Source organism: Pipistrellus hanaki (genome assembly GCF_964339955.1).
Source record: "Pipistrellus hanaki genome assembly, chromosome: 17".
Classification (NCBI taxonomy): domain Eukaryota; kingdom Metazoa; phylum Chordata; class Mammalia; order Chiroptera; family Vespertilionidae; genus Pipistrellus; species Pipistrellus hanaki.
This window is the reverse complement of record NC_140519.1, coordinates 25,846,758-25,863,733: the sequence shown is the minus strand read 5'-3', so window position 1 is coordinate 25,863,733 and position 16,976 is coordinate 25,846,758. Positions and strand designations below refer to the sequence as shown.

Genomic DNA, 16,976 nt, shown 5'->3' with positions numbered 1-16,976 from the left:
GAACTCTATAGCCGAAGCCGATTTGGCTCAGTGGTAGAGCGTCGGTCTGCAGACTGAAAGGTCCCAGGTTCGATTCCAGTCAAGGGCATGTACATTGGTTGCGGGCACATCCCCGGTAGGGGGTGTGCAAGAGGCAACTGGTTGATGTTTCTCTCTCATCGACATTTCTAGCTCTCTATCTCTCTCCCTTCCTCTCTGTAAAAAATCAATAAAATATATTTTTTTAAAAAAGAAAAGAAAAGAACTCTATAAAAGAACTATAAATATTAATAGGAAATCCTAAAATCTCACAGGATTCCAAACAAAGACAAACCAAATAAGAACTGAGAAGTAGAAAAATAGTCTAACTTACAGGACAATATCAAGAACCACCAAAATGTCCAGCCTGTGTGACTTAATGGTTGATCAATGACCTATGAACCAGGAGGCCATGGCTCAATCCCGGTCTGGGCATATGCCCAGGCTGCAGGCTTGATCCCCAGTGAGGGTCGTGCAGGAAGCAGCCAATCAATGGTTCTCCCTCATCATTGATGTTTCTATTTCTCTCCTCCTCTCCTTTCCTTTCTGAAATCAATAAAAATATATATTTTTTAAAAAGTACCACCAAACCGATGAGGTAGTATTTGTGGTGATCAAATATTGCACCTTCCAACAAACACAAAGTCACTGTACATAGCAAGCACTCAATAAAAATCTCTTGAATGAAGAACAAAAAGAAATACAAAGTTCATATTTTACACTAATACCAAAGGAATGGGGCTCTAATAGATACAGTTTGATAATTACAAGTTTGACAAAAAATATTTCTACTGATAATAATCAATACTGCAGAAATATATACAACATAGCACTATTATCCTATTTCTTTTTGAAGCCCAAAATAAATCTATTTTGTAATTATAAATATTATATAATTGCTTAGTTTTTTATTTAAGTTATCTAAATTTGAGAATTTACATAAATTGTTCATCAATTTTGACTACACCTTATGCCATCCTGTAGAATATATTTAAGGTAAAATAGCTCATTCATCCAGAAAATAGTGTCCATTTAAATTGCTAAAGTAATTCATTTATATCTGGGGGAAGACTACCTGTATTTGGACTGACTTAACAAAAATACATACACACACGCAAAAAAATGTTTTAGATAACTATTTGTCTTGTTTCCCAAATACTACTTGCTTAAATGTCATTCAACCATAGTTTTTCTTTGATGTGAAGTTTTTCTGTTTTTTTCAATAATCAAAATGGATCTTATATCCCTCAATAACTAACCAAACACTGTCTAAACAAGGGAAAAAAATCTTTTTATAAAAACAATTAATATATATATATTTTTCAGCATACTTTCAAACAAATTAAAAACTAAAGTTTTTTAAAAAGCAAAAGGGAAATATTATGATACCCCTCCCTTTTTTTAGATGAGGAACCCAAGGCTTAAAAAGGAGATGTAATTTGCTGAAATTAAAATAGTGAGCTAATCTCGCATGGGCAATAGGAATCCACTCTCTTCATGAGCTCTCCTGGCTGCACCACACATCCCAGGTTTGAGAACTGGCCACCACATGTACCCTTGTCTGCAAACTCCAATGGTAGAGAAAAACTATTTCTATTTCTCAGTACATTTAAGAAAATATCATTTGGATAAACTTTCCAGTGTTGCTGGAAATGCAAACTCTCCTATATTTCACTTCATAGGGGAAATAGCAACTGTCAGAATTCACCTTCCTGGTGAATATGGTCTCAGAGAACCATATTCTCAGAATTACAAGGGAATTCAAGAACTAAGGAATTACAAAGTTGGCAGGCAATAAAAGATAAACATAAAAACTTCAGTGACTTTGTACCAAAGGAAAACTAATGTTACAAAAATGTTTCAACACTCATCTCCATAATACTGGGATTTAAGTACAAACTTTATAAGGAGTAAAGATAATATTTACCTAGATTTTAGAATTGTAGGCACTTGAAAAATAAGTCTACACTGCAGTAAAAGACATCTGTCCCACAGAGAATGAAAATGCACAGTATAGTGGTATCAGTGAAACTCAAAATTGAACTTTTAAAACACTTAATTGACTAAAATAAGTTCCAGAAGCCAGTTTTACACGAAATGAAGGACTGCTAATTAACAGTCCCTAACATATTCAATGTTTCATAACTACTAAAGGAATCTCTTTTTGTAAAACTAAAAAGTGAATGTGCACACATGTTTGTGTGATCTTTACTTCTATCATTCACCTTAAAAAATAATAGGACAATATCAAGTGTCAGTAAGAAATGGAACAACTGGAATGCTTACACTTTTTTCATGAATAAGTAAATTGGTTTCATATATTGATTGGTAATATCTACTAAATTTACAAATAACCCAGCAATTACATTCTAGAATTAAGTGTTCCAGACTATTTACAATATGTGTATATACAAAATATTCATAGCAAAATTATTCAGAATAGTCAAAATCTAGAAATAACCCAAATATCCATCAATAGTGAATGGATATTTATATAGCAATAAAATAGTATATTTTATGAATATATAGTATATTCGTTCATTTAACAAATTACTATGTACCAATAAAAAGAATGAATAGCTACTAAATGCAATATGAATCAATCTCATTGACACAATCCTGGGCAAGAGAACTCAAACACATAAGACTTCATACTGCATATAATTCCACTTACATGAAATTCAAGATCAGGCAAAACAAACCAATAAAAAATCCCCAGATCCTTTCTAAAGTCTCCAAATTTCCGAAAGAGTACAGTATTCCTCTTAAGGAAATTCCACTTATGTAATAAAAATGTTTATAATAATCTACTCATAACTTATTATGCTTCCATGACAATTTTAAAAGTTAAGACTATTTAAGGTCATATTTATTTCTCATTTTGCAGTGTAAACATTTTTTAATTTGTTCTATACTGACATCAGGTGGCGATATCATGTAATGCAGTTTACCAAGCTGCTTGTCTATGCTCTCTGAAAACTAAAGGGATTTTAAGAGATAATGTCTGTTTTCACAAATCTGAATAGGCTATGAGACGGGAATGCCTAAAGATCCAACTCCAGTTCAGTCACCTCAAAAGTAATTCTCTCAGTAAGCAATTCATTTCTTTGAGGTTTTTGCCACTCATTAGCTGAATGATCTTAGGCCTTTCTGCACAGCCTCACTATTAATATCCATAAAACATGGCTTATACTAAGACATCAAACAAGGAGTGTAAATATTCAAGAAGATGTAAATGTAAAATAATTAAAACAATGTCAGTAAAAGGTCAGTACATATTGGCTACCAATTCAGATTTCCCTATTAAAAAATAATAAAAGCATAAAATGCTAATTAGACCAGACCACCTTCTGGACAAAGCCAGGACTGCAAGGGAAGCCTGGGTCCTGGGTGCCAGAGGGAAGCCAGTGTCAGCAGCCAGGAAAAGGAAGGCCTACCCTTGCACAAATTGTGTGCATCAGGCCTCTAGTTAAAATATAAATATCAAAGGAAGGCTACACACTACTCTGAACTTACTGAAGTTGATAGCCATTTGAAACAGTAAGAACCTTCGGTAAAAGACAAAGAGTGTGTTCGGGTTTGAAAGGTACTAAAGGGAAGAAAGTGGGAAGTCAAACGCCATCGTTTCCTTACTCACAATTACCCCTGGTGCTAATTCCATTTGGGATGTACATGCATGAGTCCACTAGATAAATCATTTTGACTAATGCACAGTCAATTCAACTAATCAGTTTTGTCTTTCCAATAATAGGATAAGAAAAAGCAAAATCAGAATTTCATGTCACCAGAACTTGCATTTTATCATCTAAGCTTTAATAACTTACAAATACTTTAACAACCACTCAAATTAGTTTATAGGGCATGATTCTAAAAATCTACCAATAAGTCTAATGCATGAGTTAAAAATATTTTTTCAAATTAAAACTGGTAGAAATTCAAGTTGGTAAAATAAAGATTCCCAATTTAAACATCTACTTAGGGCTGAATTCCCACCTCCCTGGCCCCAGATTGCTCATCTAGTTCTACACCTTGTTCTGATCTCATTTCAGAAGGCTAATGGCCACTTTCCGGCCTAACACTCTATTTGATAAAACCTTCAGCCCGTGCCCCAAGAGAAGCCTCATCTCTGGCTCTCAAAGTGGGTTCTGCTGCCAACTATAATCTCAGAGAATACATACAGGTATGTTCCACCCAAATATGGAAGTATCAATAATTAATATGGACATTCAATGGCTTCTACAGAGCTTCATTTAGGTCTCTTATAGGCAGGCTGTAGACACTATCCTCTAAAGATGCTTTCCAGGTTTCCAGAGATGTTTCCAACAAATAAAGTTAGATGCACTTCACCTTCATTTCTAACTTTTGTCTCCTTATCTTTCTCTCAACTGGTTCCAATCATTCCAGCCCTATGGTCCAAACTTATTGCCAGTTCTGGCGCTATTCTGAGTACAATAAAGTTAAACCAATCCCAAAAGGGGACAACAGCTATAACCAAAAAGGAACTTGTGAGACATGATTAGTTTTAATGTTTAAGTTTGGCTCTACAAAAACATGGGGAGATAGTGGTCCAACAAAGGAGTAAAAGAGGTTTTTCCCATCATGTAGCCCCATATAAAGCTTTGAGCAACACAGTGCAAGCAGTGAGTTTTAGTATAATACATAAGGTTATTGAACTGTTTTCAACTGCTTGATGCAACGTTCATGCAACTATTAGAAAGACACTCGTTTATTCGACAACTGAAGCTTGAAGAGGGTAAAGTGATGAGTATTTGCTCCAGCTGCATATCTGAATTCACGCTTGCTTTGATTCTCAGGTTGGGCATAAAATGGCCCAAGAAGAGCAGCAGGAAAGCACAAGTCTCATGTGTACCCACAGAACAGTGCTCACCAGAGACCGTAATTGTTTAGATACAGTGTTTACAATACCATTAACCTAACTGGAGGTGACATCAAACCCATGAGTTTCCATCTGGGGCACTGGTAGACATCTTCAAAATTGTAAATGTAATAGCTTATCTCAAAATAGCTTATCTTCAGGGCGTTAGGAGGCTAGTGAATTAAGAAGGAATGTACTTACATCACTTGAAGAGACTGTTCCTGTTTCAACAGCAACACCGCTACCACGCAGTTTCTATTACAAAATAAATAACTTATTACTTAGTTTTGTTTTTAATTTTATCCTAATTTATCAGTGTATGAAAGGGAGCTAAGAAAATTTTATAATTTTTTTCCTAATCCTACTTAATGGAGTATCATCAACTAATAAAAAAAATGGGGATGATATGATATATTCTAAATGTCTTAATACTCATCCATATAATATCTTAGTTAATATATTATAAAAAATGGAGCAAAAGTAAGCTGAATACTAAGCTCCAGCTAAATTTCATGAGTGAAGCACAAATTCCCAAATCTCAGGATTTCCTTACTAAATTGTTTCTCCAATAAGACAACTATCTTAAACTGAGCTATCCACCCTATATTTTGTGCCAAGTTTTTGAAATAGGTGCCTGATGATGGGAAGATACTACGTAGAACTTAAAATTTGGTCATCACAATAATGCTGACAAATTACAATGAAAATCAAAATCTTACATGTTATATAGAAATGACCAAAGAAATTTTAAGGTAGAAAGTTAAAGGCTGAATATGCAAAAGAAAAGTGATAATAAATTTCTAAAAGGAAATGTTATTATGTTTTATGCAATAACTATTATCTATTAAGTGTCATACCCCCATAATCAAGTACAATACTCCTAAATGTTGGTATAAATCGAAGAGTAAAATATCCAAACTTAAAACTAACCTGGACTTTTGAAAATCTATTTCTATTAGAATCATAAAATGTGGTCTCTTTTTGACAGAGAAAGCACATTGAAGAAAAAGAGACCTTCCAGATATAATGTTACCAAATGACATTTAAGCAAAGTAGAAAATAAAAGCCCATATAATCCTATGTTTCTTTCTTTTAACAAGAAGTCTATAATTTAAATCTGATAAATCTCTATGGAAGAGGTGGCTGCCCACAGTAACAGAGAGAGTGCCATTCAGGGCCTAGCAGAAGCAGTGACCAGATTCTGCGAAGCAAAGCCAGATTGGGCCTGGGAAACCTGAAGAGTCATTCTGTAAGCAAAAGGACTTGCAAAGCAGAAATGCCATACCGTAAACAAAGCCAAAGGCTCAGTGATAAAAAGAGTACTTTAGAAAGATACAGTAAAGGTCTTTAATAGCACTAATCTAATACCAGTTCTAATGAAAACAGTTCTAGACATTGAAATATTTGCTTCCACTAGTGATAATAGACTAATTTCCCCTGTGCCTTGGCTGGGTGGCTCAGTTAGTTGTAGCATCATCCCAATATGCCAACCTTGCGGGTTTGATCCCTAGTCAAGGCACATACATGAGTCCACCTAGTCAATCAAATCAATGTTTCTCTCTCCCTCTCTCTTTCTCTCTCTGTTTTTCTGTTTTTCTCTCTTTTTCTCTCTCTCTTTTTCTCTTTCTCTCCCCTGCCCCCCCCCCTTTCTCTTTCTCAAATCAATATGCATTCCCCATGAACACAGACAATAGTTTGTTTGGTGAAGACCAAGGGAGAGGGAGACAGGGGTGGGTGGAGTTGGGCAAAGGGTGGGGAAGTGGGGGACACCTGCAATTGTGTCAACATTAAATTTTTTAATTTAAAAAAAAGAAAAATAATTAAAACTAGGGGGAAAAAACATTTTAAGAAAGAAGGAAATATTTCCCCCAGTTGCTCAATAAGATTACAAACATAGTTAATCATTCCAAAAGTGACTAATCATCTGAGACACAATATAAATGTTATTCCTATGAAGAAAAGTCTAAGATGAAACAACTCAAAATGTTAGTGGCAAACTACACATTTTTTCCTGCCAATTTTGATTTTATGAATTCAGCTACAATAGAGCCCCATTACCACTATACCATAAAGCTAACACTAAAGCAGGATATAAAGAAAAAGTAAATTCAAATAAAAATAAAAAAAGAAAAAGGATGTACCTACTTAACTAAGCATTCTGATCCCAAATGATATACATTGGGGGGAAAAACTGTAAAATATTATCATGTTCTAAATATCTTGGTTTTTAAGTGCCTCACAAACTCACTAAAATCTATAAATTTGTGGCTCTTGTAAAAATACTTTTAAAACTAAGCCAAAAAGTGTTAATATTTATGCTACTGACAAAAAAAAAATTATTCAAGACACTCCAAAATATCCCTATCTAAATAGAAAGCAATTTGGCTCCCCAACAAAGGCAGGCAATAAGTAAAAAAATAAATCTAAGCCAAATGTCCTGGTGTCTCCTTTATGCTTCAAATTAAAATCTATTAAAATAACAGTCGCTGAAATCTAAATGCCAACTTTCCAAAAATGTATTTCAAATAGACATTTCTTTGAAATCGAACACTTACAACAACACAATAGCAACCAATATTACTTCTCCTGGCCTGTTCCTTCATGTAAACCATCCCAACACCCAAATCTCATTCTCTTCTACCTTTTCTTCCCCAGAATACCTCTCCCCTCCCCCTTCATTTCACTCCTTTTCTGATGGCCATTCCCACCAAGTCTCCCCCTTGCCACCTAATACTGGAAGCCTAAAAGAAACACTGAGCCATCCTAAGTATCTTGTCTTTTGCCCTGTTCTAGGGAACTAGGGAGACAAAAACAGAAAACTTGTAGTTTTCCAGCCATTAAACCAGCAAGCTGTTTCCTCCGGGGGGAAGTAGAGCTAGAGAGATCTGAAAGCAACAAGAGAGCCAATAAGCGGGCTTCATAGTGGACCTTAGACCTAAATGTCCAATCCCACAAAGATACAAGTGAAATCCTGAGGACTCACTGTGAGGCGGTATCTCACAGCTGGGCCAGCAGCTCCATGCTTACCCGGGAGCGCCTAGAAACCTGGTATGGACTCTTGGCCAGGACTAGAATGAGAAGATTGACTAATGATGTTTTAAGTGCTGTTCACAGATTGAAACTCCCTGGTGGCACACAAAGCCAATTTGTTTATTGGTGTAACTAGTTAGACAGTCAGCCTAATTAGTGACTAAAAGAGCATTGAAGATCCCATTAGAAATATCTGGAGACCTCCCCCAAAGGCAGATTTCTCCCACAAATGGTGGTCCAGCTAAGACAGATGTGCGTGCTGCCCCAGGAAGTCTCTCAGCCAAAAGTTTGCCTGCACTCTCCCCGCGATGCAGCTTCTTTTCCCGTCACATAAGCCTGACAGGAATATGCTCTTTGGAGTTCTGTGAATCCTCTCAATCCTCCGACCTGTGTGATCCTGGCAGCCTCCTAGAAGAAGGTACTTCCATCTATTATGGAATGGAAAATCCCAAGTGGCAGAAAGGACAGAAAGGGTTGAGCTGAAGCCAGTCAAAAAAAGAAAAAGTGAAGCAGAGTACCATAACCAAGAGTAATTTGGCTTATTCATCGAGTTCAATATGGCATTATTTTAATACATGACTCTTTTTGTCATTTCCCATAATTACCATAAATAGCTTAAGAGAGCATGGATGTTACATTCCTTGCAAAGATACTAAAAGAAATGTCTTTTACCTGTGAACTCAACTGAGTTTTTATCCAATTAAAATAGTAATTTAAGTCACTGCCTTCCATCAATTCTTTTCCCCAAGCTGCTAACTTGGCAATAATTCTTGCTGCCTAAAAAACAAGAAATACAGTTGAATACTATATTGATTATAAAAATCACATCATATACCTTAAAAACTAAGATTCGTAACCATTTTTGCTGCATTTTTTTAACACTCAACTCCTCCAAAAATAGTTTACACCTAATTTTTTAAAATACATTTTTAAATATAGTTAAAATGTATTTTCAAATATTTCCAATAATATGAACCAAAATTAGTTGTTAAATTAAGAATTTCATGATATTCTTTATATTATTCTGAGTTTCAAAAGTAAGACTGAGATTCATTATAAGACAAGTAAAAACCCAAAGAACATAGAAATCATTCTAGCAGCAGATTTTCACCAAATCACCTGCCAGTGTCCTGAGCAAATTACAACAAACTGCCAACCAGTACCTTACTCATTCAAAGCCACCTGTGAGTTCTCACACTTAAAAATCTTTATCTCGGTATAAAAATATCCTGGTATTAAACAGCCATCTTTCTTGATATATAAAAATATACCATGTTCTCCTCATTTAAACATTTCTCAATTTTCTTCAAGCTATAAAATTAATGAATTTTTTATTGAATAAGTATTATAAGTATATGTAAATTAAAATTAAACACAATAGCTTCTTCAAAGCAAAATTTAGTTTCTAAAGTAATTCAGTTAATCCTGTCATTGATGTCCAGAGACGTTTTCACATGTGAATGACAAGGCTCTTATTCCAATGACTCATCATTATACTCTACAAAACTTTAACTATTGATATATCAAAGCAAGCCTATCTCTTTTACTTCTCCCTTATCCCCACATTACTGAACACCAGTAAGAAAGCACTGCTTTGCAAACTTATCACAGCAATTACTCCTCTGGGAACTAGGAGGTTATCAAGTCATAAACGGCCCAGGTGTATTTCTTCCCTAAACCAGAAATTTGATCAATTCAGATTTACCATATGAACAGTAAAGAGATCCTGGCGATTCAACATTGGCAGAAAGTAGGACCAGGCAGTTGTCTTGCTCCGTTTAGCATAGTCAAAAAAAATGCTAACACGCTGATGATTTTCCTAAAAAAGAAGAGGAATAATGTCACTAATCAGAATGTATTTTCCTAAAGAATGTAGCAACCATGCCTTACTATTCAACCTTTCATTTTATGTCCCCATCAATTCGTTTGCTTTCTTTTACCAATGTGTATGAGATTTGCCTCCCTGTTGTTATTATTATGGGGAGGGGGGAGTATAACTGGGGGGGGGGGGGCAGGGATATTTAAAAGATAAAATCACGTTGCCCTAACCATTTTGGCTCAGTGGATAAAGCGTTGGCCTGTGGACTCAAGAGTCCCAGATTCAATTCCAGTCAAGGGCATGTACCTTGGTTGCTGGCACATTCCCAGTAGGGAGTGTGCAGGAAGCAGCTGATCGATGTTTCTCTCACATTGATGTTTCCAACTCTCTATCCCTCTCCCTTCCTGTCTGTAAAAAATTAATAAATATATTTTTAAAAAATAAAATAAAATAAAAATAAATAAAATCACCTTTAATTATTATGATTAGTTTAATTCAAGTGAGTCATGATAGCAGACCCCAGCTCTGCAAAGTGTAGCATTCTGAGTTACTTTCTTCTCAGCCTGCACTGCTGATTTGACTTCACCACTGTTATCTACACCCCTCTACGCTGCTTCCACACAAACGAAATAGAAAGAGGGCGGAAAGATCACAAGTTAGCTGTAGATGGAAGGATCGGCAGGACGAATCTCATGCTATGTACAAGCAGGCAAGGGAAATGGAGTATTAGAGAAATCTCAAATGTGTGAAGTTACTCTTAGAATATCATGATGGAAAAATAAGGGCACATAAAGAGAGCCAAAAATCATTATTTCATACTAGCAAGTGGATTTAGGAATTGAGAAACAATTACTTTTTAGTTCAAATCATGCAAATTCTACCTCTCCCCTAAATTTTCTCTGCATATTATTGGTGAAATACTTTCTGGTTCCCTGAGTGTGATTTCTAAGGAGAAATATTTAGTAAAAGCACAAATAACCACACAAACAATAATTTTAATTTTCAGATCAATATTTAATTATTTTTAAATACCCTGATTTTAATTTTGGTCTGTGCTAACAGTTACCCCAATTAAGGGACAGACTACCATTCCTTAAATAATAAACACTATAATCTAGAGCAGTGTTTCCCAAACTTTTGACATATGTGTACCCTCTCTATAATTTTCGTAATGCTGACTACCCCTTGTACTCATGAGAACGTAGAATTAGGCGCAGCTAAGCACGGTGCAGTGCATATCCCCACCAAACTCCGGTGCAACACGTACCCCCGCCAAACTCTTCCCGTACCCCTGGGGGTACGCCGTACCACACTTTGGGAAACACTGAGCTAGAGTAACAATAAAAATGGTTATGCTAATGACTTTATGAAAGGACTCAAAATTCAGGTTATCATTAACTCCATTGATAGATAATTTCCAAAGTTAAAATTTTAATTGTGCATGTAAATGAACAAAGTACCTTAATACATAAAGAGAAAATATTTTACACATTTTAAATAACTTTGAAACCCATCTTCCTCTACCAATCTTTTGTGGTCTCAATTCCTGATTCAAAAATGTACTGACAGCCCCGCCAGCCTGGCTCAGTGGTTGAGTGTTGACCTATGAACCAGGAAGTCACAGTTCGATTCCGGGTCACAGCACATGCCTGGGTGGTGGGCTTTATCCCCAGTCAGGGGTGTGCAATAATTCTCTCTCATCATTGATGTTTCTATCCCTCATTCCTTCTCCCTTCCTCTCTCTAAAATCAATAATAACATTAAAAAAAAACAAAAAAAAAAAAAACACCACAATGTTTTTGCAGCCATCAATGTTTTTGTAGTCCCAGGAGCCCTAGTTATAAACCTTTAAGAAAATATGGATAACGCCCTTCTTCTAAAAGTACACATTTTTGTATTAAAAAAAAAAAGTATATAAGACAATACACATGTACCTACCTATTTTTGCAAAAAAAGAAAAACAGGAAAAATAAACTAGAAATCTAGGATATTGGTTACCCACAAGAGATGGGGGGAATGGGGTACAAGGGATGGGATAGGGGTTGGTGACATTTCTGAGTATACTTTTCTGTATATAGTTTTAACTTCTGGAAGCATATTAATGTTTTACATAATCAAAAATAGTAAAGTAAAATAAACAAGGAGGAGAAAAAAAAAAAACTAGAGCAGAATACAAATAAATGAACCAAATGTATTTAAAGAAAAATAATTTAACCACTCTGAACAAAACTTGAGCACAATTCTCTGACCTACATAACCACAGTTTAAAGATAAAATACTGCAAACAAACACTAATCTCTAGGAAAAGGTTTTGCTTTCCATGGCTATATAAGTAAAAAGAATTACTTTCTTTATATAATATGGTAGAATAAATGAGTTAATAGATGAAGGATAAGAGGATCTCACAATCTCACTTCCAGAAGAGATTACAAGTATGGAAAAAGGAGGCAAGAATGAAGTCTGTAATATTGAGATAAAATTAAATTGGACAGAGTGTGAACTCATGGCTTTTAATTTATAGATACGTGGATAAACATAAAAATTGAGAATATTTTTGTGTGTGCCTTTGTGTAGGTGGTGTTTTGTTTTGTGTGTGTGTGTGTGTGTGTGTGTGTGTGTGTGTGTGTGAGACATAAATAAAACCAAGGTCCTGTGTTGTTTTTTTTTTGTATTTTCATAAATACAAACTCACAGCTTCCTCATTCTTGGTGTAGTCCCATATAACAACCTGGATAGCCGAGGCAGACCACAACATTCCCAATTTTTCTTAACTTTAGTTTTTAAAGGAAAAAATGCTCAGAGGACCAAGGTCATTCTCATACAGGCCTGCTTCACCCAAGGTTGGATATCAATCCTCACTCACATTATCAAATCACTTCATTCCCATAGATGACATGATGGCCCATAGGTAGACAGCTCCATCCTTCCTAACCTTTGTATTCTCAATCTGTTAGTATAGTGCTTGGCACATAGTAGGCCATCAATATATGTTTTTCCTTGTAAACTGACAGAATGGCCCCTAAGCAGCCAGACTAACACTTTTCTTAAAGTCTCATAAGACATGACGACAAGCATTGGATTTTACAACTAGACAGCCTGTTTCAAAAAGAACTACTCTGGCCGGGACCGGTTTGGCTCAGTGGATAGAGCGTTGGCCTGGGGACTGAAAGGTCCTGAGTTCGATTCCGGTCAAGGGCATGTACCTTGGTTGCGGGCGCATCCCCAGCAGGGGGTGTGCAAGAGGCAGCTAATCGATGATTCTCTCTCATCGATGTTTCTAACTCTCTATCCCTCTCTCTTCCTCTCTGTGAAAAATCAACAAAATATATTAAAAAAAAAAAAAAAAAAGAACTACTCTGTATGCCAATAATCTAAACCTAGATTATTCTCTACAAAATTATGAATAAAGAAGGCTCTTCTGTGTTCAGGGACAGTAGGCAGTAAGTAGAAACTCTATACAACTAGAAAAGACTCAGACGATTAGCAAAACATTCTTCAAAGGGACCACGCTTTTGAGGGCAAAAACCTTGCCTACATTCAGCACTGAAGACCCAGGGCCTCCACTGGCCTGGAACACAGGGACATAGAGATCTGCTGAATGAAAGAGAAGGACCCTATCATCTGTAATTACTCAGGCTTCCAAAAAGCCTCAAGTGACTCACCAAACATCACTGGTGCTCACAGAGAACTCTGAGGTGTTGCGGGAGGAAAAATGCCTATGGATTACTTCCTGTACTGAAAAACAACAAACATAGCCTGTGTTTTGCATCTTTCCCATCTTTATCGCTATTAGCAAGTTACAACGCATATAATGAAGAAACATGTATTATTACATTCTAAGAGAACCCGTGTTGTAAGTGAAAGATTACAAAAATGTTATCACTGTGCGGTACACAAAAAGATGAAGTCACCTAATGTATTAAGTAAAGAGTATACCTACCTGCAACATATCATCGATCATAGTTAATATGTACTGAACTGTCTGTTCTTTGGAGATATGAGTCATCAGGTTTATAAATGTTTTAGCACACTAAAAAAAACAAAATCAACGTTAATTATTGTCTTCAACTACAAACACAACATATTAGTGAAATTTCAGTATAACATGGGATGGGCAAAAGAATGTTTATAGTTGTTTGTAGGGTAAATAATAATACAAGAATAAACTCTGTTTCACATATTCACAACTATAAACCTACTTTTGCCAACCCCTGTATTTTGCTTATCTAAATTAGGGTACAAAAGCTATTCACTAACAGATTGCAATTATAAAAGCTGTATACCTTTTACAAATATTAGGATGAGGTATAGGAAACCCAAACTATGAATAGCGTCAGATTTTTACTCATTTCTAGTGATAAATTTCAAAATGTTTACCATTTTTAAGTAGACAGGCCTAGCCACTATCAACTCTTGATTACCCAAGACAACATAAAGATTAAGTTACATAGACAATGAAATATTATTATTTTGGTATTTACTAGAAAGCAGAACAAGGGTGCTGGGAATTGGAATCAGAAGGCTTTGACCTGTCTCTATTCTTCTAGTTATCAACTATGTAACAATCTCTCTGGTATTCAACAAAAACTGGTACCAGTAGGATTTGGCTCAGTGGATAGAGCGTCAGCTTGCGGACTGAAGGGTCCAGGACACTAGCTTGCGGACTGAAGGGTCCAGGGCACTACCTTGGTTGCAGGCTCCATCCCAGCCCTGGTTGGGGTGCGTGTGGGAGGCAACCAATCAATGTGTCTTTCTCACACTGAAGTTTTTCTCTCTGTGCCTCTTCCCCTCCCTTCCACTCTCTCTAAAAATCAATGGAAAAATATCCTCAGGTGAGGATTAACCAAAAAATAAAAATAAATAAAATTGGTATCAATAATATATTCCTTCCCAAACTTCTCAGAAATTTGCATGACAAATTGTTGTGAGAATCAGACTGAATTGTATATGCACTCCTTCTGCCAATCAAAGTCCCATATCAGAAAATCTGATGGAATGCAAAGTTGTTTATTATTCTAGTGAGAATACAAAGAACGTTTTCTACAAAAAATGTTCAGGAACTTTAAAAGTATTATATAATTTGAAACAGTAATTTCCCGTCTAGAAATCTATTCTAAGATTTTCAGAAATGCAGAAAAGGATAAAAGAATAAATATACAAGCCAAAACCAGTTTGGCTCAGTGAATAGAGCGTCAGCCTGCGGACTGAAGAGTCCCGGGTTTGATTCCAGTCAAGGGCATGTACCTTGGTTGCGGGCACATCGCCAGTAGGGGGCGTGCAAGAGGCAGCTGAACAAAGACTCATCGATGTTTCTAACTCTCTATCCCTCTCCTTTCCTCTCTGTAAAAAAATCAATAAAATATATTTTTTAAACAATAATAAATATACAAAATATAACATTTTTTCCAAATTAACAAAGAAAACTGGGAGTTACTCAAAAACTTTCCAATAAAAAAATGATCTGTAGTAAAATTATGTGTTCCTTCACTGGAATATCATGCACTCATTAAAAAAAAACATTTCTAGAATATTTAATGACATGGGGAAGTTTTCATGATATAATGTTTACATCAATCACCTGACTGCCTTCATTTTGAAGCATTTCTTGCTTCTCCTCCGAAGTTCTTTTCATTTCAAACCTTTGAATGAATTCACAATCTTCAGCAGAAATCATCTGTCCCCTAGAAAGTAAGAACAAGTTGCTTTTATTCAGTAAGAGTTGAATAGCCACTATGAGGAATTTCAGACTTTCTCTTCTCTCCTTAGTAGTAGGCCTGAGGGTTGACAATGCCTGGTCCATAGTAATAACTTAATAACATGCCACCTCTTAGCCCTACTCAAAGCCTCAACTTTAGTCCCTTCCCAAGTCAAACAATTTACTTGGCCCTCTAATTCATCAAGATTAAAGATACTTTATATACACTTCCACTATAATTTTCTCCAGCATACTCTTTTCCTCCAGACTCGGGAAAATGTGATCCTCCTCCTCTCGGAAGAAAATGACGTCTCCATCCTGACCCCTGTCCTCCCAGCAATCACCCTACACTATCCTGTGTCCTCCTACTTGCAGGGATCCTTCTTCAATGGATCTGTACTCTTCAAGGTGTGCAGGAGGCAGCCAATTGGTGATTCTCTCTCATCACTAATGTTTCTCTCTCTTCCTTTCTAAAATAAATACAAACACATTTTTTAAAAGTTATGTGAAAAAGTATGTTTCTTACCAAGAATGTTACTCCCATTTCCAAAAACTCATCTCCACCACTTTCCAACAAGCACTCTGCTCATTTATGATTGAACCAGCCAATATTAATTGGCAGCCTACTATGTGCCAGATACTTTTAAGAATAGGCAACATAGTAATAAACTAGATATTCCTCTTTGTGCTTGCATTCCAGTGGGGAAAATATACAAAGACAAAAATAAATGCTTTTAAAAAAAGAATACACACACACACACACACACCATCATAATGCCAGAATTGTAAACACTATGAAAAAAACTAAGGCTGGTAAGAAGCTAGAAAATAACATATTTTGGTGGCATTTCAGAGAAGGCCTTTCTGAAATTACCTGCACAGACAACCGAATGAACTGACTTAATGAGCCAAGCAATCTGGGGAGGAACTTCCAGAGAGACAGGAGTGCCAGCCCAAAGACCTGGGAGCAGCAATTAGCTTGCTGTTTGAAAAAAAGCAAGAACTGCCGAAACCGGTTTGGCTCAATGGATAGAGCGTCGGCTTGGGGACTGAAAGGTCCCGGGTTCGATTCCGGTCAAGGGCATGTACCTTGGTTGCGGGCATATCCCCAGTAGGGGGTGTGCAAGAGGCAGCTGATCGATGACTCTCTCTCATCGATGTTTCTAACTCTCTAACTCTCTCCCTTTCTCTCTACAAAATCAATAAAATAGATTTAAAAAAAAAAAAAAAAAAAAAAAGAGCAAGAACAGCAGAGTACCAGTAAACCAGAGCATTTGAGCAGTGGGACCTGATCTGATTAATATGTTTTGAAATGACTCTCATCTCACACCTATGTAGAGAACTGCTGCTTTGGGAGAAGAGTTAAAGCAGAGCCACCCACCCGGTGAACTCTAACAAGAGAGCGGATGAGATGTGATGACAGCCTGCACTGGGGTGCCAGCAGTGGAATGAGATAAAGATGGTCAGATCCGGGGCATGTTTTGGATGTACGACTCAATGAATGTGTTAATGTATGGGATATGGGTTGTTAGGAAAAT

At 36.2% G+C, this 16,976-nt stretch overlaps 1 protein-coding gene across 4 annotated transcripts in view; it reads right to left on the bottom strand.

Annotated features, from left to right (window-relative positions):
• The window catches only part of ATP6V1H (ATPase H+ transporting V1 subunit H), a 60,221-nt gene that overhangs the window by 35,130 nt on the left and 8,115 nt on the right, over positions 1–16,976 (bottom strand). For 3 of the 4 annotated variants that reach the window (XM_084864911.1, XM_084864913.1, XM_084864912.1), the window contains exons 3-7: positions 15,322–15,424; positions 13,684–13,773; positions 9,630–9,743; positions 8,597–8,701; positions 5,096–5,149 (exon numbers count right to left, since the gene is read on the bottom strand). In XM_084864911.1, coding sequence (XP_084721037.1) covers positions 5,096–5,149; positions 8,597–8,701; positions 9,630–9,743; positions 13,684–13,773; positions 15,322–15,424 — 466 coding nt within the window. The remainder of the gene's footprint in view (positions 1–5,095; positions 5,150–8,596; positions 8,702–9,629; positions 9,744–13,683; positions 13,774–15,321; positions 15,425–16,976) is intronic. The other variant, XM_084864914.1, reaches the window with a different exon arrangement.